At 44.5% G+C, this 23296-nt stretch overlaps 1 protein-coding gene across 2 annotated transcripts in view; it reads left to right on the forward strand.

Annotated features, from left to right (window-relative positions):
• Positions 1-23296, forward strand: part of BORCS7 (BLOC-1 related complex subunit 7) — a 200751-nt gene that overhangs the window by 43933 nt on the left and 133522 nt on the right. For both annotated transcript variants that reach the window (XM_069611691.1, XM_069611690.1), the window contains one exon: positions 4986-5170. In XM_069611691.1, the coding sequence (XP_069467792.1) occupies positions 5015-5170 (156 nt within the window). In that variant the 5' untranslated portion in view covers positions 4986-5014. The remainder of the gene's footprint in view (positions 1-4985; positions 5171-23296) is intronic.

Here is a 23296-nt window from a genome sequence, read left to right on the forward strand (position 1 = left end):
GTTCCCATTCACAAAAAAGGGCCCATTGATGTCCCAGTAAATATTCGCCCGATATCTTTGATTGATGTGTCTGCTAAGGTGTTTGCTACTCTTCTCCTAAGGGAATTAGAGATTTGTGTTTCCAATAAGCAGCTCTTATCTAAATATTAGGTAGGATTTCGTAAGGCAATGGGGACTACACTAAACGCCACGATCCTCACCCATTTGCTGTAAACCTTGCATACCACCTCTTCAGGTGCTATCTATATGGCATCATTGGGCCTCTTTGCAGCCTTCAACAGCGTCATAAGGGAGAGGCTGTGGAATAAGCTATTTGGATATGGTATTCCAGGTCACATTGTGGGACTCGTAGCACTATTACACTCTCGCCACGTCATATATGGTGCGGATCAAACAAGATGGGTCTACCACAGAGGCAATTGATACAGAGATGGGGGTTAAGCAAGGCTGTCAATTGGCAGTTATCTTGTTTAACCTCTATAACCTCTATATCTGCGATATTGATAAGATATGGGAACATCTGGTGGTATTTCCAGTGAAGTTGGGTGATACCTGAATGAATTGGTTGGCATTCGCTGACGATACCATTCTGTGTGATCATACACTGTGAGGGCTGCAGACCAAATTGAATGTGTTCTATGATTATGCAAAAAGTAATAATTTTGCCATTAAAGCAAGCAAATCAAACATAATGGTATTTGCAAATAGGAAAAAGGTATGCAGATTCACATGGAAGATGAATGATGTGGATATTCAGCGGGTGTTAACAACTAGGTATTTAGGCTACAACCTATTTCTAATTCATTAGTAATGTGGAGTAGTACATTGAATCAGAAAGTAACTCCCCTCATATCGCAAATGAAAATCATTTACCTCAAGTACTCAAAATTCTCTTTTACACCTATGATTAAGTTCTACACGCTAAAGGTCGAATCTATTCTTTTGTATGGTCTTGATTTATTTATAATTGATTTAACAAAGATACTCAACAGGTTGCAAGGTAAAATCTGAAAAAATAGTTTTGAGCTTTCCCAAATCGCTTCCAAACTCACTAATAATTCATGAACTTGGGTTGAACTCTTTGGCATCTAAATTTTGGTGGCAAACGTTGACGAACTATGGGAAAATGATATCCCCTCCGCCATATTGGTTGTATAAAGTCTTTTGTTGTATGGTGATGAAGGAACACCCGTTGTCAATTAAGCGTTATGTCAAGAAGATGGAATCGTTATTACAACTAATAACTATGGACCAAAAGGAACTACACGAACAATCAAGTGTAGTAAAAAAACATTTTTTTCAAATGGACTGGGCAAATACAATTGGGCTCAATGCTAAATATAAATCTTATAGAGACCAATATTGTTTTTTTCGCAAACAATTTCCACGATTGCAATATTTGATAATATTTCCGTGTCCAAAAGCAAGGAACTTGTATTTGAGATTTAAGTTAAACTTAATCCACACCGCAGAAAGAACTAAGCATTGGGCTGAAAATCATAATGTGAGAGACTTGTGTGGTTGTAGATTCTGTGGTAATAAAGATACTAGTGAGTCTCTTAAACACCTGGTGATACACTTTAGTTATTTTGAAAATCTCTGGATCCTACACATGGGTAAATTCTATAATGTTGACTTGTCACTTTCTAGAGATTTGTTGTGGTGGCAATGTATGTGGGGTAAATCACAGATGTTGATACTTGCATTAACACGATTCATTACAGTTGTCCAGGAAAAGCTCATTGGTCTTGAAATCCAAGTTCCTAACTAACCCAAGAGAGATGTAAAGTTGTAATAGTTGATTTATTTTATGATTTTAAGCTGAATGTATTATCATGTTAATTTAAACTTGGTGAAATATGATGAATAGTTTTTTTACGAGTTGTAAATGTTACTTTTGATATATTGTATCGTAGTAAATATTTGTAAAGGTACATTGTGCCAAACACAAATAAAATATATTTTAAAAAAAAGGCAGGCAGTAGTTTGTGAAATTGTGTCTTGAAGAAAGTCCCTCGTGAGGGAAACACATTGACTATTTGAAAGTGGGCAGGAGTGCTTGGTCCTGGATTGATTGCAAGAAGGAGGCGGAGAGGGTGTCATTGCATGTGTGATATGTCATAAGTCATTTATAACGCGCCTATACCCTAGTGTTTCAAGGTACGACAAGACAAGGTAGGGAAGATGGGAGGACATGACAAACAATCTTTGTAGGCCTTGTGTCATTCAGATCGTGCAAGTGCAACAGCGCAAAGTGCAAGAGGGAAAGGGGGGGGGGAGTGCCAGAGAGAGGGAGGTAGGAAACGGGGCAGCAGTTGCTCTGAGTAAATGCAGCCAGGGATGCGCGATTCTGAGTAAGTGCAAGGAGGCAGGGCACTGTAGAGGTTACAGTTACAGCCCAAGGACGAGGTAGGCCCAGAGGCAGTGCAGTGGGTACTGGACATGGGGGACCCTGGTACCCAGTGAGGCTCTGAGGGTAGCCGGGCAACCACTCGGCGCAGCAGACAGAAAGGTCAGCAGGGGAGGGAGAGAGAGAAAGCAGAGGAGAAAAGGAAGGTCTTGAGCTGCCTCCGGAACTTCAGGTGGTCTGGCTCAAGTTTGGGCAGGAAGACCATTCCAGAGGGAGGCACCTGCAGAGGAGAGAAAGATCAACCCCCCCCCCCACTCGCTGCCTGGAGAAGCATCTGACCCTTAGAGAGTTGGAGGTAGCTGAGGGAAGGGCTTGGGAAGGAAAGTATTTAGGAAGAGAGAGTTGGATGTAATGCGGTCCCCGGCCCCAGAAAGCCTTGTGGATGATGCAGATGGTCTTGAACTTGATCCTTTCAGCCACCGGGAGCCAGTGTAGGGATTTAAGGGCTGGAGAGATACAGTCCCTGGGCTTGAGGCCAAGGATACGTCTTGCAGTACTATTCTGGATTAGTTGAAGAGGGTGGAGAGTAGAGGAAGGCAGATTGAGAAAGAGGCTGTTGCAGTAGTCCAGCCTAGAGAGAACCAGGGCTCTGGAGACATTGGGCTTTTGGGGGAAAGTGAGAAAAGGAAGAATTCCTCTGAGGAGGTGCAGCTGGAAGTTGGCCTTGTCTGTGATGTGAGGAGAGAAGGAGAGATTGGAGTCGTAGATGACACAAAGGTTTTTTGTCTCCAAGGAAAGCAAAGGAAGAGGGCCCTTGGAGGGCGACCAGAGTGAGAGAGGGAAAGCGGGTGCAGGGGTCCCAATGGCAAGGATCTCTGTCTTACTGGCATTAAGGCAGAGATTGTTGGAAGCACACCAATCCTGAATCGCGGATAGACAATCATGTATGAGAGGAGAGGAGGCTGACGAGAGCCTGAAAGGGAGCGGAGTGTCATCTGCATAACACTGAAAGTTCGAGGAGACGGTGGAGATCAGGTGAGCCAAAGGGGCCAAGTATACGTTGAAGAGCCAGGGTGAGAGGGTAGAGCCCTGGGAAAAACCACATGTGGAGAGGGAGGTGGTGGAGAGAAAGGACCCAAGTTGACCTTGGAGTGACGGTCCCGAATGAAGGAGGTCAACCACTTCAGGGCCTGATCTGTGATGCCCAGGTTCTCGCAGATTCGATTGATCAGGATGTTGTGATTGGCCGGGTCAAAAGCAGAGGGAAGGTCAAGGAGAAGGAGGACAGAAGGAAGGCTGGAGTCAAGATTAGAGAGCAGATCTTCACAGGTGTTCAGGCAGGAGAGCAGTTTCTGTGCTTCTGGCTGCTCTGAAACCAGATTGATGGTCGTTGAGGCAACCAACCGATTCGGTGTGGAGAGTGATTGAGATCGGGCGGCAGTTAGCTGGGCAGGTAGGATCGGACAAAGGCTTTTCAAGGAGGGGGTGCACAAGGGAGTGCTTGAGGAGAGGGGGGGAAGATCCAGTGGTAGGTTTAAGCAACATGTGGATGTTGGCAAGTTGAGTGCGTGAGTTCAGCCTGAATTGTTTCTTAAAATGTATTTGTATTGGCATAGAAACCGAACATTCCCACTCCATCCCCACTGCAGCAGCCGCCTCCCATTCCCCCCCCCCCTGTTTCAGGCAGGTATCCTTGTCCATTCACTTAATGTCCAGTATGGGCAAGCTGTGCGGGCACCACTGTTTCATATAGTCCCCTTGCAGATACGCCAGGACCAATCCCCAGTGCTGTTGGAACCTCACAATGTCTCCCTGAATACTATGTGACCCATTCTATTTTGACACTTTCTATACTTGACTTGAGTGGATGTACAGGGGAGTACGCTTGATGGTGTTGGTGTTCAATGTGGCCTACCGTTGGAGACTTTGTTGATGGAAAAAGGCATTTATGCACTGTATCTTTGAGATGATATTGGCAGTGTTGATTTGCAATTGTCATGTACCATTCAGCATGTGGCTGAATACAATTTGAGCTGTTTGAGAGAAATTCATTTATTGGTGATCCAAGTACTGAAGGTTTGCATTTCTCAGCTCGGGCTCAAAATAAAACCTACTTCTCCAGAGTCTTAATTTGGCGAAATTCCTAGTTACCAAGACCTTGATTTTTAGAGGTGGCACATTCTGCATTAATTGCGTAATTATCTTTGTTGGTGAAAGTTGTTTTTATTAAGTTGCTGTGTAACAGATGACCGGTTAATTTGTTTTTTGTTCCTGTAACCCCCTGCACACCCATTCCCCACACCTTACCAGCCCACAGTCTTAATTCTAATATACACATGAGCTGTTTCATTGCTGAAATGTGGGACCTAATACTTCTGTATGACTCCTGGATACATCTACAATCTTGGTACATTCAAAGCGTTGTTCGAATTTGCTATTGCAGTGCATCTGCACTTGTTTTGTGCTAATAAGCGAATAAGGGTGTTTGTCATTGGAAACGTGTGTTGCACTTCTGAAATGTTAAGGAAAAATGTACCTATTTTATACTAAGCATTTATGTATTTTTTTATGGTGAGACCGTGTTTCCCAATAAGACATTTTTTTTTTCTTCTCTTCTGTCTCTGCCTGTATATAGATGATATTTTTTCAGTAGTCTGAGCCATCATGGAGAAGGATGTTGCACCTAAGATGACATCTGCAGAGAGCCAAGCTCGTTTCGGGCAGTCCGTCAAGGGACTGCTGACCGAGAAGGTTAACACTTGCAGTGTTGATGTCATTGCCCTCACCAAGCAGGTCCTAAAGGGGTCACGGAGCTCTGAGGTGAGGATTGCACATTGCTGCTGTTTTCGGAGCAGGAATCGGATATGTAAACATTCCCATGACTTATGTGTTTAGCTATCAATATTGAGCGTTGCTGCTTCATGATTCACAGCTTTACTGGAGTCTTGCTGTAGTAGCCAACCACACTACCTCAACAACCATTAGGTACCTCACTCTTGCCCCCACACACAGGTTGCTGTTGATTAGCATGATTCTTAGAGCCATACTAGGGCAATTCATTTCAAGCTTTCAGAGCTGATTAATGGGAAAGAGTCAGCCCCTGTTGGCAGTCATGATGTGGTAGGACCTTTGACAACCAGTGACCTTTGACAACCAGTGACAATTCAGAAGGTGACACAACGTAATATTTGTCAGCAGTGGCATCACTTGAACTTATCTCCCCAAAGTGAACAAAAGAAATTCAGGCAATAGGGATAAAATTAAATAAGGTATTTGCATAATGTTACTCAAGCATATATGTTTCAATTATATGTACCTACAAGCATTGTGCTGTCATATATCTTTGTGTAGCAGTCAGACCATGCACATATACACCATTTTTTTTAATTATATGTAAAGCAGTTGTTTCTAAATTATTTGTAAAAGAGTTAAGGTTAATCCAACAAAAACATAGTCTAGAAACAAAAGAAATCATAACTTTAAGGTAACATAAAAAATAGATTATCGATACATTAAAAAAAAATTACAAATGTGCGAATGGGCCTCTGATCCCCTTAACCCAAAGTAGGTGAACCACTTAAGAAGCAAGTGCATGTTTGTATGTAAATCAGGTTTGTTGTACAATCAGCCGGGAGGAGCTAGATGACTCTCTAGAGTCAAACTAACCAGAGTCTCCCTGAACCACACACATATTTCACATTATATATATTTTGCAACAGTTAAAACACTCCCACATATTTTTACTACAAATCATTCCCCACACATGATTGGTCAAACCTATACAAAAGAAATCCAATCTTCTCGAATTCCCACGTTCTCATTGGTCACATTTATTTCTCTACCATCATCCGCTCACATTTGTAGCACATCCCTTTCCTGTAGTCTTTCGTGGTAGGTCATGACATCATCACATAGTTACACATTTAAACATCAACCTAATTCATTACAAGTTTCAGCTTGCCTGGGACCTATTCACCCCAGACTTGATAGCACATGTTTTGTAAGCACAATTCAAACAATATAGGGATAGGAGAATAAATAAGTTTCCTTTGAACTGGTGATTAGTATCTCACCCACCCAGACTTGCTGGCGTCCTTGTTTCACTATAATCTAAACGACTACCAAATCAACACGTATGGCCTCCGGACACAATTTGAGAAAATAATCGAAACCCATAAAATATCAGTCAACTCTGCTCTTAGGTGTCTCTTCACCCCAGGTTTATTACTTGGCCGCGAACAGATGGCCGGATTCCTCTGGACAATAAATAACACGCCCCCATACACTTATTTCTGCAATGCTGCCACGTCGTAAAAACCCAGCCTGGCTGTAACTGACCATCTGATAATGGTGCGGCTACTCATTGCCTTCCCTCCAGTTTTCCCAGCCACACAGAGTTCACCTTGCAAAGCCCTGGCTGCAGGGTATATATATATATATATATATATCTGTGCATGCATGTTTTAAAACTACTCCGTCCTCTTTGCAGTGGTTCCTTCCTGACAAATCTCCTTTCTCGCATGTGCATTATGAAGCTCTAGTTTCTAAGCGTTTTGTGACGCACCATACCTATATTGCATTTATATTTCATCAGCGGTTTTGACATTTATCTTGCTGCGTGCATGCAAAAACCTATTGTGTCAACTTAAACACAAAGTAACACTAAAGTAACACATATCCCGTTCTCATTAACTGTGCTAGATACATGTAAAATTGCAACATCGTGCAAACTTCGCAGCTCCCCCAGTTACCAATATGACGCGCGCAGCATGAATCCCTCTTTCTCATTGGAACCTTTCCTGACAACCTCAACATTCCCCACTTTAGTTAATACTTAAACTATTAAACCAAGATCTTGTTCTTTAAAACTGTCTTCTCGGGGGGGAAAAACCCTTCAACCATTTTGCATTCGTCCCAATATGGCCATACTCCTCTGCTGAAAAAACCCAATTCGTCCGTCCCACCATTTCCGCAATCTGCCCGCTGCTCCACACAATCATCCCAACTTGGTGGAGGACACAAGATGGCTTCAGTCTGAGTACCCACATGATATGAAATAGTGGTTCTAGCTTTCAACAGACTCAGTCATGGCAGCTGCTTTCTGTACCTGCGCATAACAGCATCGTAAGAGCATTGGGCAGGAGCAAAAGATGACAAGAAAAAAAGACAAAATAAATGGCATTAATATCTTCGACAGCTAGCTCATCCGGCTCATCCAAGATGGCACCCAAAAAACAAAGAGTCCAACCAAGGGTCATTTGTGATTCCTGCCTCGTTTGCCATGACCACCCTAAGCTTGTGCAAGGCAGCGATTCTGTGTCAGGATCCCATTCTCCAAATCATTAGGAGGCACATATGTACAGCAGGTACTCCCCATCTTCTGACCGACCCCTCCCTCCTTAGCTGTTAGGAGGTCGAGGATGTATCTATTCTGCAAGGCAATGATCCTCGGGCCCGTAGTTCTTACTTGATGGCACTGAAATCCACAAATAACAGGTGTTCGTACCAGGTCCCCTGGAGCCACTTTGCATTTCCAGCAGCTTGGACAACAGATGCAGGAGTGAAGACATTTTTTTTCCATCTGACTAAACAAACAAAATAGCTCTGGAATGTTCATTAAAGCATTTGAATATGCCGCTGATATTTAGTTTGAGCGCTTGGTCCGTCGCAATGGTCCATCTTTTCCACGATCAGGCAAAGTCATTGGTCCCATGTATGATGATACAGGGGACGCAAGAGGCACAGGGAACAAAGGGGTCACATATGTGGCTTTGAACATCAGGCAGGCAAGGATTAAATGTTCCTCAGGAATAATAAAGACAGGCAAATGTAACGGGGCGAAACAGCACACACCTCGCCAGGCCGCAGGCAATTATCTGTATGACCATTATTTAGTAATGTGTTATTGCCTTTTCGTCATACAAGACTGTCCTCCAAGTAAACAATTTGTGACTTTATTCGGTTTCTATGGAGGGCAGATTTTCTTTAAAAACCCACGGTTCCCTTGTTGGTATCGTAATGTTCATACCATGCTACCATGGTGTGTGTAGGTGGGTATAAGTAAAAATTTGTGGACCAGAGTTCTAGGTTTTTCGTTGTAACTATTTTCTCCTGATGAATGTTCGTTATTTGTGTTTGTGAACAGAAACATGTCGAGACAGCTCTCTGGATTAAAAACAGAGAAGTGAAAATATGATATACTAATCCAAATGGAGTTTGGTACACAGCAGGTTGTCTAAGATGTACTCTGTTTTTTCTTGAATTTGTTTTACTAAGCATGTACTGCCTATTACGTATTCCTATGTTTTTCTGATAAGTTTTGTATTGTGGACCATTGAATTTAATCATGTTTTTTAATCCTCTGATTTATTATTAAAAATGATGTTGTAATTTTTTAGATGTGCCTGGTCCCCCTTTCCTTTTAGATGTTTTGAGATCAGTACCTGTATCGCTAGCTCTGTCTTCTATTATATTGTGATATTGATCCACCCGGATATAGACATAGTAGACACTGCCAACTGGTTTGTACAGTAGTCTACCGGTTTTCCTCTTTTGATATTAATAATCACCTGGCAAAATGTCATGTGATGCAGGGGCTGCTGGTAGATGTAGTGATGGCCCCCCATATACTGAAGAAGTAAGTATGTGGGTGAGGCGATAGTCACAATCTACAGAATATATTGCCCAATTATACACATATGGTCTCATGCCTCAATACTGCGGTTATAGGGCCCATATAAGGAGAGTCTAATGTAGCATGCAGTTGGGCCGTAATATAATATATAACCTATTCTGGTTATCTATATCGGATGTTCATAAAGATGATTGAGGATACATCTAGGAATCTAGATCAACAACGATAGATACAATGGTGCAGGTGATTCAAGGTCAATATGGAGGGGCATAATACATGTGGTGAGGACAGGGAAAAAACACTGTGCTAGGATACCTGTCAAATCGCTCTAGATGTTCTAGGTGTTGTAGTTGGAACATTCCATAGTGCCATCGGTATGTGTTTATGATGGAATGTCATAGCACAATGACATGATGGAATGTCATGTCCCCTCGTTTTCCTACATAGGCAGTAGATGGCTACGCATCTAGGTATAATCACTGGGAGGCAACATGGTTTTGTATGTTACCTGATCCACAGTCACAGGCTAGGTGGAGCTATGACAGGGCATCAAATGACATATGGCACAGAACACCCGAGAGGTAAGGTGGATCCACAGTGGGCACAGAAGTTGAGTTCCAGAGAGAAGAGGGAGGAGAAAGAAAAGAAAGGAAAACGGCAAGGAAGGAGGGAGACAAGGGGAAGAAAGGAAAGAGGGGAAGAAAAAGAGGAAGAAAAAGAAGAAAGAAAGAACAGGGAAGAGGGAAAGACTGAAAAGCAGGAGGGAGAGGGGACCACTGGTCGTCACAACGATCTGCCAGGATGATGGTTCATTGAGAACACTGGTGTTCGTTTTTAGTCTGAATGTCCATTGTTGTTCTCGCCTGTACAGTAATTCGTGAAGGTTCCATCCCCTTGTTGGAATGTTGACATTTTGAATAATAGACACGGAAACTCATGGCGGCCGTGGTTCTGTTTGACGAAATGTTCAATCATTGGTGCTGATGTTTTTTTCGTCTGAATACATGAACGGTGCTCTGCCAGTGCATTTGCACTCCCAAAATTCCATAAGAGGAAAACACCAGTACCCGGCAGACCGATTGTATCCGGCCTAACTTGGAGTTCATCCATTTATAATTTCTCCTAGTTTGTTCCTGCCCACCCGCTTTGTATCCTCTACAGGCGGGTCCTCATACACATACTGCCAGATCAAGCTGCAATTAAAAATACTAACAGCTGTTCAAGCCCTGATGAAAGTGGTCCCCATACCACTGAAACCGGTCAACTCATCTCTACACTGTATCTGTGCAATGGCATTGGACTAAAAACACCCATGCCAGACCACAGTTTGATCTCTCCCCAGAATTTTGGAAAAATCAGGATTTAGGAACTTTGCTGTTGAAGTTCAAGAGATATAAACGACACTTCACGCATGAGGATAGAAAAGAATCTTCATTAGAACTCTGGTCCACAAATTATACTTATACCCACCTACACTCACCATGGTCGCATGGTATGAACATTACGATACCAACCAGGGAACCGTAGGTTTTTAAAGGAAATCTGCCCTCCATAGAAGCCGAATAAAGTCACAATAACACATTACCAAATAATGGGCTTTCGGCAAATCACTTAAGAATAAAATCATCTGAATCACAATGTGGGATAACTATAACTAAGGGAAGATTTGGGTGTCAGACCACCCTTTAGGTCTGTAGGCATACTGTCCACAAGTCAAAAATACATCGAGAAGCACAGCTGTACCTCCAGCCAGATCAGCGAGGCAAAGCGTGCGGCTGCAGTTATCATTTGTGCCAACAGGCGCTGTGCCATCTCCCTTTAAACCCAGAGAAACATGGGTCAGTGTTTGTATGGTGACAGGTTTTGCTGTCTCCTTGTGCCATGTCAGATACTTTAAATATTTAGCCACACATTTCCACATTTGTGGTTTACACTTGCCACCCTGTCTTCTGAGAATCCCCTCATCCCCTCATCCCTCCAGCTCTACAGCTCTTCACACCTTACTCCCATTGGTTGTTGATGATAATGGCCCCTTTTAAACTCAACTGGACTCTTTGCGTACAACGAACATTCTTCTGCTCTTTACGATCTGTAGCTGAACATTCTTCACCAACAGGTAAAATAGATGCTGTGACTGATTGCCCTTGAAACTGCCCTCGGACCCTGTGCAATGCTAGGTGCACTAGACACAGTGCCTCTGCTAACTCTATTTCATCCAGAATAAACACCCTAGGGACACCAGAAGGATGGGGGATGAAAGAGCAGATATAGCAAAATCCTACAGATTACCCCCTCCACTTTCCTTATATGGCTATACCATACATTATCTGCTGCAAATCCCTGTGCATCTTCTTTCGGGCCTACATTTACATTGTTCTCACTGCCCAGGAAATTGATGTCAAAATTCCTTTGCAACCTCAATAATATGTACTCAAATTCTATAATAATGGATCCATTTAAACCATTCACATCCATACTGTTTGCCATCTTTGAACATGATGAGCAGTGAAACAAGAAAAACAAATCATCATTCTGTAAATCCAAAGTTTCTTCTTATTCTTAAAAAATAATTGCTGGTTTTCATTTGCTCCCCCCTTTTTCACTGGAATGATCTGTGAATCCTTAGGGCATACTTAACTTGGTATACTTGATCCTGCTCCTGTGCTGGTGGAGGGGTGCCGGTATCCCTTCATACGTCGCTGATGTGGACCCAGTTCTTGCTGCTCTCCACCTTCGCAACAGTCACAGTTACGAAAACCATGCAGTGCGGCCCATGTAAACGGTGCTCATGCCAGCATCGTGCAAAGGAGTGGATGAACACTTAGTCCCTGGGGCAGATTGTCTGATTCTATGCCTCTTTCTCTTGTAGGCTGTTGGTGAGAAGATGCAACCTAACCTATGAAGATATAATTCTGACACTTGTGGTTAAGGCCCTAAGGTACTCCCTAAACTACTCACCCAAGACCCCTGCGGATTTATGTGCATCTGATACTGTGCATGCAGGTGAGAGCGGTTTGTGTAACCTACGCCCAGTCACAGTTTCATGGGGCTAAGGTGGTGATCTTTCCCTGGCTGATTCCTCAAATAAAATAAAACAAAACAATTGGTAGGCAATAGTGCCAATTTTTATGCAAATCACTACATACTTTCCCCCCAACTTTCTTCATTAGTACACTTGGCGTCATACATTAAATACATTATCGTTGGACATATCGAGGGCGAGACAAACAAACTTAACTCACATACAGCCGGGTGAGGCCAGAAGGGAAACAAACCAGCTTACCTAGTGGACCAACAAACTAGATGAAAGTTCAGCCATCAAACTTGCAAAGTTTAGAGTCCGTCAGACTGTGAAACCTCAGGGTATCCTGTGAGGGTGCTGTCTGCAGGAGGTATGCTTTAAGCGGGCCCCATATGTCCTTACGGCGAGATCTAGAAGGGACCACTGTTCCTCCATGTCATTAGCCCACACCACGAGCTAAGCCAGTGATCCTTGGTGGGATCTGTGCACTTATCCATTGCAGCAGAATGCAGCGCTTGGCTAGCAGAAAGCAGAAACCCACAAATTTGCTCATATGTGTTATGGAATAGACATTGCATAGGGGAGGGATCAATGTTTCTACCCATCATCTCGGACAATAGCTCACACACATCTGTCCAGAAGGGTAATATTAGTGGACAGTCTCATATCATGTGGAAATACCCAGCATCGGCAATAACTCACCTAGGGCATTCATCCGTCCCCTCCTTCGAGAACTGTCATAAACCTAGACAGTGTATAGTGGTAGCAGTGCAATACTGTTGGCTGTATCAGTTTGAACCTCGAGTCTTCCCACATATCATCTGTAATGTTCAGCTGCATGTCTCCTGCCCACCTAGATAGAGTGTTGGTGTGTGGTATCTCCATGCGGTTTTGAACTAGGTTGTACATGAACGACACCAGAACCTGGCATTTAGCCGCCATCAAGATGTACCCCAAACCGTTGTCACTTTCTCCGGCTCCACTGGGAATCTCACCCACTGTTTCTTACATGCTCTGCACAAACCCGTGTACTGCAACCAGATGGAGGATTTACTTTGCTTTATCATAGGTAGATACCTCGCAGGCACAACATTTCCATCTGAGTACATCGCACCCATCGTGCTAAATCCGTTGCTAAATACTTTTGATAATCGAGACTTGAGAACATCATTTACTCTTTCCACACCGTTGGCCTGAGGGTGGTACACAGAAAACAGCCTGTGCTTAATCCCCAAAAGTGAAGTAATCTCTGTGAGTAGGGCATTAAAGAAGTGGGTTCCATTGTTGGACTTCCAACCTCACAAATTCCCAGCCGTGGAAATACCTCCTTTACCAAAGGTTTTGCTTGAGACTTAGCATCAGGGTGCACACAGGGACCAGCCTCAAGCCATCGGGAAAATGGGCAAACCACAACTATGAGGTAACAATCATATCAACAAAATAAATATGGAGTTAATGAAATGGCCCAGAGGACCTCAGCAAAACTCCCCTTACTGACCTCATGGTGTTTCCAGGATTGAATTCCCTACAAACTATGCATTTCCCTACAAATCTACTTGCCTGTTCCTGGAGGTTTGGTATGGACCATTGCTCCTGCAGCTCTGCTGCGATTTGTCATCAAGAAGTATGCGACGAGTAATGTTGCTCTAGTGCCACAATAAGCAGTTCTACAGGTATTTACTGCCTTCCCTGTAGGCTCCTGTCTCCACAGCAAATCCGTGGGCAAGAGGGCACATCCTCTCTCTGCCCAAAGCTCCTGTTCCTCCTTATGTGCCTTTCCCTGCATTTCTATAATTCGAAGCAAAGGGACTGCAGTGTACAGAGCTGCTATAACTGTACCTGCTGGGACACGATTTCCATTTTCGGTTGATCTGAGAATGGCAAATATGCGACTTCATTCGCTGCCCTGTCTGCGGCATCATTTGCAAGTGCTATTGATTTAATACAATTAGTATATGCAGTGCACTTAACAACCCCTACCTCTGTGGCCAATATTAGTGCTTTGATTAATCTGGACAGCAATGCAGCATGCTGGACAAGGGCCCTGTCGGATCTCCTAACCCTCTTCTCTGCCACCTTGACAAGCCTGAAGGCACAACAGTGGTGGTTACTTATGCAGAGTCAGAATAAATAGTGACTGCCTTCCCCTTACTCATTTGTAGCACCTCCATAAGTGCCATTAGTATGCTGCTTGTGCAGAGTAATGCAAAGCCAACCATTTCTTCAGTCTGACCTGGTATTCCCCATCCACAAGACCCACAACGGCTGCACCAGTATACCTCTCACCAGTGTCCTGATTGATTGTCGAGGACCCATCAACAAAAAGTACCTCACCTCCCTCCAAGTCATCCTCCTTAACGCTCGTCCTCGCTTCCTCTTCTCTTTCATACGTTGGACAATCTCCGGTTTCACTGGTTCAGCTACAATTGTTGCAGGATTGACTAGGTGACACCGTACGGGATCAATGGATGCATTTGCTAGAATAACCTCCTACCTGAAACTCTTTGGGTCTTCAAAGCTGACTTTGACTATTCCAAGGTCGCAAAGACTGCATTTATTTATTTATTGGAAATGTCACCACGTACAATGTCACCGGGCAACCCATAGTAATGGTTGAATATTTTTAAATTGCAAAAGCTGCTGCCGCTAAAGCTTTCTCACAAGAGGACTGTCCTTGCATAACTGGGTCTAGGAGTCCACTATAGTGTGCTAAGGTTTATGGCCTAGCAATGTTTTCTGGGCCAGGACTGCTGTCATCACCTGCCTGTTTCAGTGAGAAAAAAGATGTAATTGGGGGTCACCGGAGCATTGCTGATTGCAGCCTTGAGTTCCCGAAAGCAAATCACCATCTCCTCAGACCATTCTATCGGACCTTTTACACCCCCTTGAGTCCCTGCAGTAAGGGTATTGCATACCTAGAGTAGTTAAAGATCCATGACCTACAATAGTTAGAGCCCCAAAAAAATGCTGCACTTGTTTCACCATGACTGGCTGGGGCATATTCCGAACTGCAATGGCTCTCTCTGGCGTTACCTTACTTTCTGCAGGCGATATCACTTGCCCCAAATATACTACCACTCTCTGGCAGTATTGCAATTTTTCTTTGTGCACTTTGTACCCCTTCTCCGCAAGCAGGGTGAGGAGCGTTATTGAATCTCCTCGACACTGCTCTTCTGAAGTGCTACAGACGAGTAAGTCTTCCAAGTACTGATTACTGTACTGGATACATGTAAATTCCCTAAATCCATTTGAACCACCCTGTTGAGAAAACTCAGAGATTCACTTTACCCCTGTGGCAACCTTGTGTGCTCGAATCTCTGTCCATGATACGTAAATGCTCTAAGGTACTGAGAATCAAGGTTTAAGGGGGACAGAGAAAGGTGCATTCTTCAAATCAATCACTGTGAAGTGTGTCTGTAGGGATATTAAAGAGAATGGTGGTATGCCTTGCTTCAACAACACAATAATGGTCTCATAAATCCTTTTGTCTGCCTCTCTAGGCATGGGGTACTGCTTAACCCACGGTAATATCTTTTTATTTATTTATTTTCTTTATTTTGGTTTTTAAAAAATTCAAAAACAAAACCTTTACAAAAAGCATTATCACAAAATGGCCACAAAAAGAAAAGAAGTAATAAAAAAAGGAAAGAAAGGAAAAAAAGAAATATAAAAGCAAACGAGAAAAGAAAAGAGACTGTAGGGCCACAGGGGGAACCAGTCATAATATAGCAGCAGTCTTTCATATTGCAAGTGTCTTCCTTTTATGCTATGATGGAACTGATTTTCAAGACTTGTACTATTGTTGCTGTTAGCGTGGTCTCATGTCCGGCTATCATTCTGTCCCAAAAAAACTCTGATATTATGCCCTTCTCTTTGGCCATGAATCTCCTAAATAACAGCAATCTGGCTTCCAGGTGCTTTCGCACTCCATTGATAAGTGTCTTAATGATTGTTTACAGGGAGATTTGCATTGTCCACAGAGTTTTTTTGCCTGGTCCCCCTGATTCCTTCTTGCCAATATTTCCCCAGTGTGGGCGATGTTTAGCCTGAGTCTCAAAGTTGTTTCTCACTGTTTTGTCTGGGAATTTTTGTAGGTATCCACTTTTAGTAATACGTTTGGAGGATTAAGGGATCTCACGCCAGCGATTGTGTCTATCCAGTCGCTTGTTTCTAGTGATCTTTTCACTTTCAAAGGGTTTGACCGTAGGGTTTCCAAGTTCAGATCGAGCCTATTCAAGATTCCTCTTATTTTCTTCTCCAGGCTAAGAAGGATCTGGGATCTCTAGTTTTTGAGGTGCTCATTCACATCCAAAAAGAGTGAATCCTTCTTTGCGGTGATTATTCCACGATCTAATGTGATGAGCTTCCAATCTGCTCTGCACCCCAGAGATTCTAAACCCAGTTCAAAACATAGGCTCATAATTGGGGTGCACATCGGGACGGCCAGAGTTTTTTTCCATAGTTGGCCCTCCAGTTTGTTCCAGTTTGTGTGCCATAGCGATGGTTTTGCTTCTAGGCTTAACCCATGGTAATATCACATCCGGTTTCAATTGTATCCGCACTACTCCAACACTTAGATCCACATCATGAGGATTAATGGTCCATAAATGGTCTGGCACTTTCTCCAAATCCGCCTTCCAATATGGCAATGTATTTCCTAAGGATGAAAATGGTCTGTGGTACTTCCCTTTGTTTTGTCGCTATCTGGCGAGGCACCCTATTCTCAAAAACCATCTCTCCTGTGTCTTTGGTGTCTTCAAACAATTGCTCATCGGACATGTCCCTTAGTGATAAGGTCGGATCGATGCACAGAACTGTGCACTGCTCTCCGCCTTCCTCGTCGGTGCCTCAGAGAAACCAACCTGTTGTTCTTGATGACTACTGCTTCTAGGAGAATCACAACAGTGGGGTCTGGTGTTACCTCCTGCGGCACAGCACGAAACAAACATTACATCGGTACCTGCCATTTATTATCTGATTCTCAGGACCCATCTCAACAAAACCATTACTCCATAAAGAAACAAAGTCAAATGTACAGGTACCCTCCCTTATCGTGCTATCATTACAGTATGCACAGAGTCGAGCCCTCCTCCGTGAAACCATTCAACATGTGGAGTCGGCTGAGGAGATCTCTGCCCAAGAGATTTGCTGGGGTATCTGTGCAATACAATAAAGGAGCAGATACACTTTGTGTACCTACCTTTTAATACGTACATCTTCAGTGTAAGCGGCAGGATAGGCCCAGAGAATCACTGTGTCCATTGTTTTCATGACAAGGGAAACCCACCTTCCTTGATGGAAGATTGTATACCCCCTCTATCAACCATAATTGAAAACATTCCGTCGCCTACCTGCACACCTATCTGGGGGTTCCTCTTCTCGATCGGTTGAAACAGACAGGACTGGACGCATCCGCACCGGGGAGCGGGAAAGGATTCTCTCTAAAAACAATTGCTCCAGTATAGTGAGTGACCATTCCTTGGGGTAAAGTATTTTCCTCCTATGTCTGTACCAGTGCCAGTTAAATCATATAGGTCTGTGCAGCCCGTACCTGCTGCGATTGCACATAGCCTGAGGCATATGGCATTTTCTGGGATTGGATTTGCTGAGCTCCTATGTTAAAATACTGTGGCCTGCTCCAGTTATCTCGTGCCACGTGTCCAATCCTTCTGCATGACTAACAATGAACCCCATACAACCCTCCATAGTTATTTCCCATTTGCCCGCTAAACCAGGGCCCCCATTCCTCCGTACCTGCAAAATGACCCATTTCCCCAACAACAAAAAACTCCCCTACCCTTTGGAAACCCTCATTTGCCTTGGACCGGGAGCATACCCGTCCATCCAGCCTTGTGTCATACCCAATTTACTATATCCCTGTTGTCCCGATTGTCTCTGCTGTCTCCTCATGGAGCTGGTAATCACTGCTCCTTCCAAACAGATGTTTGCTTGCTTCTTAACAAGCTCTGCCGTTTATGCCTGCTCTGTACTCTCCTTTTCCTTCTCTTGCCACCTTTTACAAAAATGCACAATATATGCCTGCGTTTTCAGCCAACTCTTGGCCTCCATCCCTACTACTTTGTCTAGATAATGCTGGACTTCCTTAGGAAGCCCCTTTTTTAGCATGTGGTAAAAAAATGGCCACGTTCTTATTGCACGCTTCTCCCGTCTCTTTTCTCCACAACTCCTGAATGAAGAGAATGTGTGCAACAGGATCATCGTCCAACTTCATTGTTTTGGCCAAAATCTGATTTTATATTGGGTGTATCGGGATGCATAACCCTCAGGGCCCCTGTCACGACCCTCGCCCAAAACCCCGTCTGGCAAACCCATTGTCCAGATGGAGTCAGGACTCGGGCCTCTAGAGCCTGGCATCCTCTTCAAAAGCCCTCATGGGGTAAGTCCTGGCGCCTATGGTGCCAGGCTCATACACCATGAAAAACAATGTGCTTGGGAACTACTTTATTGTATTGTCAGCCAACATGGAGGCATCCACATAGCTTGGTTCCTAAGAACCAAGCTATGCAGTCTAGTGTTTTGGGTGTGGCAGCCTAGGGACTACTTTACCTGGACTATTTTGTTGGGGCTATTTAAACCACACTCGAGCAAGACAACACGCTTTGCGTTACTTTGCAGCTTGCAACGTGACGCTCACCGTGTCCAGCTATTCCCTCGAACCTCGGAGAAGCAGAACCTGCAAGGAGACAAAAGGAACATCATTAGCAGCAGCATCTTACCTGCAGTCTTCATCTTTAAACACTCGCAGCTACTGAGAACAGCTTCCTCGAATCTGCACGCCTCCCAGACAGAACGACCTGAAAGAGGAAGATGGAGGCAACATTAAAGAAAGCAGTAGACACATTTACAAATTAAGAACTGCTCAAAAGGCTTACCTGGCTGGTCGCCTCTCGGCTGGCACCACTCCGGACATTCCATCCATGCTGAAGATCACTGCGACCTATAAGGAAGGAAAACACAGGTTAGCAAAGGCAAGACTTTGCAGCGCTGCGCATAGCGCTTTCTTACTGCATCATAGCGCTCTTAATGCGCCATCATTTACCAGCGGGGCTCAACCAAACCAGTTTGCCGCGCTTAAGCTCTGCATACCTAAGGGAGAAAAAAGAGACATTTTAAACAAAGAAAGGCATGCAGGATAGCAACAAAACTAAAGACCTACCTGAACAATATCAAACGGGCCGGCGTCAGTGAAGTAACTGGACCGCACTCGCCCATGAAAGACAACGCGCCCCTGCAAAGAAGACAGGATGGAGAGCACGCCTAATTCTACCACAAGGCAGAACCTTCCCCGCAGACCACATCAGGGCAAAGCTGAGAAGCATACCAGCGAGTAACCCAGCTGGGTGGCGTCCCTGTGGATACCAGGTGAGCGTAACAGAACGCGAAGCCTACCATAACAAATCCACCTGGGCACCATGGAGACATCAGAAATGGACCAGTTGGCCCAATTACTAGGAGAGCTTCGTGCTGTGGTTCATTCTGCCCGACAAGAGACTAATGCCCTCCGGAGAGACCTAATAGTGACCAAAGAACGCACTGAAGTGATTACCAGGCAACACTTGCAATCACAGGCAGGACAGACGCCTCTACCTGGAAGCAATCCAACGATGCAAAACCCTGCCATACCACCCACTCTGGTACAGATCACGTTACCTGGAACAGTGCCCCTGGCACCACCAGAAAGGTTCTCGGGCGACTCACGGAAGTATGCAGCATTCATCAATCAGTGCCGTCTTCATTTTCTTTGTAGGCCTGTAGCATTTCCAAACGACCAAGCTCAGGTCGCTTTTGTTTTATCAGACCTGAGTGGTAGTGCAGCAGATTGGTTGGTGCCGTTGGAAGTCCATGACGATCCTCTATTACATGACTTTGGGGGGTTCCAGAGAGAAATGGAAAAACTTTTTGCTCGCCATACCTAGGAACAAGCAGTAGACAATTAACTCTTGTCCCTTCGACAGGGGAATCGGGACTTGTTAACGTACATTGCTACCTTCAACAGACTGGTTGCCGAAGCTAGGTGGCCAGAAAACAAAAGAACCACGTTATTCCATCGAGGCTTATGAGGCGAATTAAAGGATGTCTTAGCCCAGGTGGTTGATCCACCCAGAGACTGTGCAGAATTCATAAATCTGGTCGTGCAGCTAGACCACCGGTTGCAGGACCGAAAGGCAGACCGGTCTAAGACGGACCCTCGGACCGTGTATGTTCGACCAAGGGAAAACACACCTTGGAGGGATACAGCCTCCATTAACAAAACAAGAGCGGGACAAAAGAAGACAACAGCAGCTTTGTTTGTATTGTGGGAAACCAGGACATTTCCTGAAGAATGTCCAGTAAAACCCCCAAGAAGAACAGTCAGGGCCACAGAGAAGGATGAAGCTAAGGAATCGGAAAACTACCAGCCTCGACAAACGTAGAGGTCAGTTTGTCTAGTGAGAAGAAAGAGTTGCTGACCTCGCACTTTGCAATACCAGTGATCTTAATTAACCACCAACAGTCATCAAGAATGCATGCCGTTGAAGCATACATCGATAGCGGAGCAGTTGGAAATTATATTGATTAAGAACTGGCAGCAGAGATGGGGCTTCCTTTGTGTTTTAAGCCAACTATGGACAAGGTAACCACCGTGGATGGGACAGAAATCACTTCCAGACCAGTAACCCAGTGCACAGCCAGGGTAACCTTGCTGTGCTAGGACGGACATCGGGAGTCTATTTCATTCGATCTCATCAAGGCACCTTAGTTCAGGCTAATACTAGGGATGCCATGGTTGGTTGCTCACAGCCCTTTGATAGACTGGCAGGCACGAAAATTAACCTTCCCCGGTGACTGCTCCTCTGCCTGCTATTACCAAGAGGAGAAACCCGACGTCTGTATTGCCATGACTCCCGGAGCGACCATATCAACCCTGGGAGCAACTAATACCTTGCCAAGTGAATACCATGATTTCCAGGATGTTTTCTGAAAGGACCAAGCCAATACATTGCCGCTGCACAGGCCCTGAGACTGTCATATCGACCTTGTTCCTGGTGCACAAATCCCTTGCGGCAGGATCTACGCTCTCACAGAACCAGAAAACCTTCATTTGAAATCCTATTTAGACCAGTACCTTGCAAACGGATTTATCCATCCTTCGAAGTCCCCCGCAGCCAGTCCTTTGTTCTTCGTACCGAAAAAGGAAGGAGACTTGAGAACCTGTATTGACTACCGTGCATTGAACCAGATCACAGTGAAGAACCGCTACCCCTTGCCACTTATCCCTGAGATGCTAGACCAAGTTAAAGATGCCCAGATTTATACCAAATTGGACCTTCGAAGAGCGTACCACCTGGTCTGAGTCAGAAAAGGAGATGAATGGAAAACCGCCTTCCGTACTAAGTACGGCTTGTTTGAATATCAAGTCATGCCCTTCAGGTCATGCAACGCTCCTGCGGCATTCCAATATTTCATGAATGACGTTTTAAGGGAGTTAATTGATGTGTGCGCCTTATTGCACATAGGCGATATCTTAGTATACTCAGCCTCGGAACAAGATCATGTCAGGCATATTCGTTCAGTCCTCACCAAGCTCCGTCAACATCGCTTGTTTGCAAAGCTTGAAAAATGTTTTTTTCACGTCACCGAAGTAGAATTTCTTGGTTTTATCCTTACTACAGGAGGCATCAGAATGGACGTGCACAAGGTAGATGCCATTCTGAAATGGCCTTCACCGATGTCTCTGAAAGGGGTACAAAGCATGCTGGGCTTTGCAAACTTCTACCGCCAGTTCATCCCAGACTTCTCTCAGGTTGTGCACCCAATCACAGTACTATTACGAAAAAACACTACAAAGTTTGCTTGGACCGAAGAAGCAGAAGAAGCCTTTCAGGAACTTAAACAAAGGTTTACCTCTGCTCCAATCCTGCGACATCCTCGTCCAGACCTCTCTTATGTCGTTGAAACTGATGTGTCCAGTCTCGCAATGGGGGCTGTCCTTTCACACAGAGACCCGGAAACCGGCCAGCTACATCCTGTGGCCTTCTGGTCGAAAAAGTTCTCACCTCCAGAGATTAATTATGCCATCACGGACAAGGAACTCCTGACTATCAAATCCGCCTTTAAAGCCTGGAGGCACTACCTTCTGGGGGCCAGACACACCATTACAGTCATCACAGACCACCGAAACCTGCAATATCTCAAAACAGCCAAGGCCCAGTCCTCGCGCCAATTACGGTGGGCCCTTTTCTTCGCCGTATATGATTATGTAATCACATTTCGACCAGGAGTCAGAAAGGGAAAGGCGGATGCCTTGTCTCGCATGGGCATAGATGAAATAGTATATACAACTCCAGACCCAGTACCTTATTATACCTGAAGATAACATCTTGGGTATCACGACAGCCTTAACACAAGCAGAACTACTAAAAGAAATCCAACGGACAATGAATCCTTATGCCTACCTCGCATGGCAAACTCAAGGAGAACAATATACCATCAAGGACCATCTACCCTTTTTTAGGGATCGCCTATATGTACCCAAGAAGGAATTATAACAGCATATTATTTCAAATTATCACGATTCACTGATCGAAGGGCATCCTGGGATTGCCAAAACCCTTGCTAAGGTGAAAGGGAACTTTTGGTGACCTACCTGGTGTAAGGACATCATTCAGTATATTCAGTCCTGCGGTGTCTGCGCACAAAATAAATCACAAACAAAAACCATCTGGTCTCCTACAACCATTGGACATTCCTCCAGTTCCATGGCACACTCTTTCCCTTGACTTCATCACTGATCTACCTCCAAGCCAACACCATCCTTGTATTTGTGGACTTATTCTAAAAGATGGCCCATTTTATTCCTCTCAAAGGCCTCCCAGACGCAGCCACTTTAGCAAAAGTGTTCCTGGAGGGCGTGATTAAGCTACATGGCTTCCCTTCAGTTCTGGGTTCTGGTCTCTGATCGAGGCAGCCAGTTTGTTTCAAACTTCTGGAAAAATTGTTGTGCAATGGCGCAGATCGACGTTCGGCTATCTACCAGTCACCATCCCCAAACAGACGGCCAAACCGAGAGAACCAATCAGACACTCAAGCAATATTTACGGTGCATGCTGCACCACAAACAAAGGAATTGGAAAGACCTACTATAGATAGCCGAATATGCATATAACAATTCTTTGCATTCAAGCACGGGACAAACGCCCTTCTATACCCTTTATGGCAGACATCCACGTACCTCTGAACTAGACCTTCCAGCCAGCTTGGAAATGCCAGCGGTAAAGACTCTACACAC

The sequence above is a fragment of the Ambystoma mexicanum genome, chromosome 8, assembly GCF_040938575.1.
Source record: "Ambystoma mexicanum isolate Mex_15411 chromosome 8, UKY_AmexF1_1, whole genome shotgun sequence".
Lineage (NCBI taxonomy): Eukaryota > Metazoa > Chordata > Amphibia > Caudata > Ambystomatidae > Ambystoma > Ambystoma mexicanum.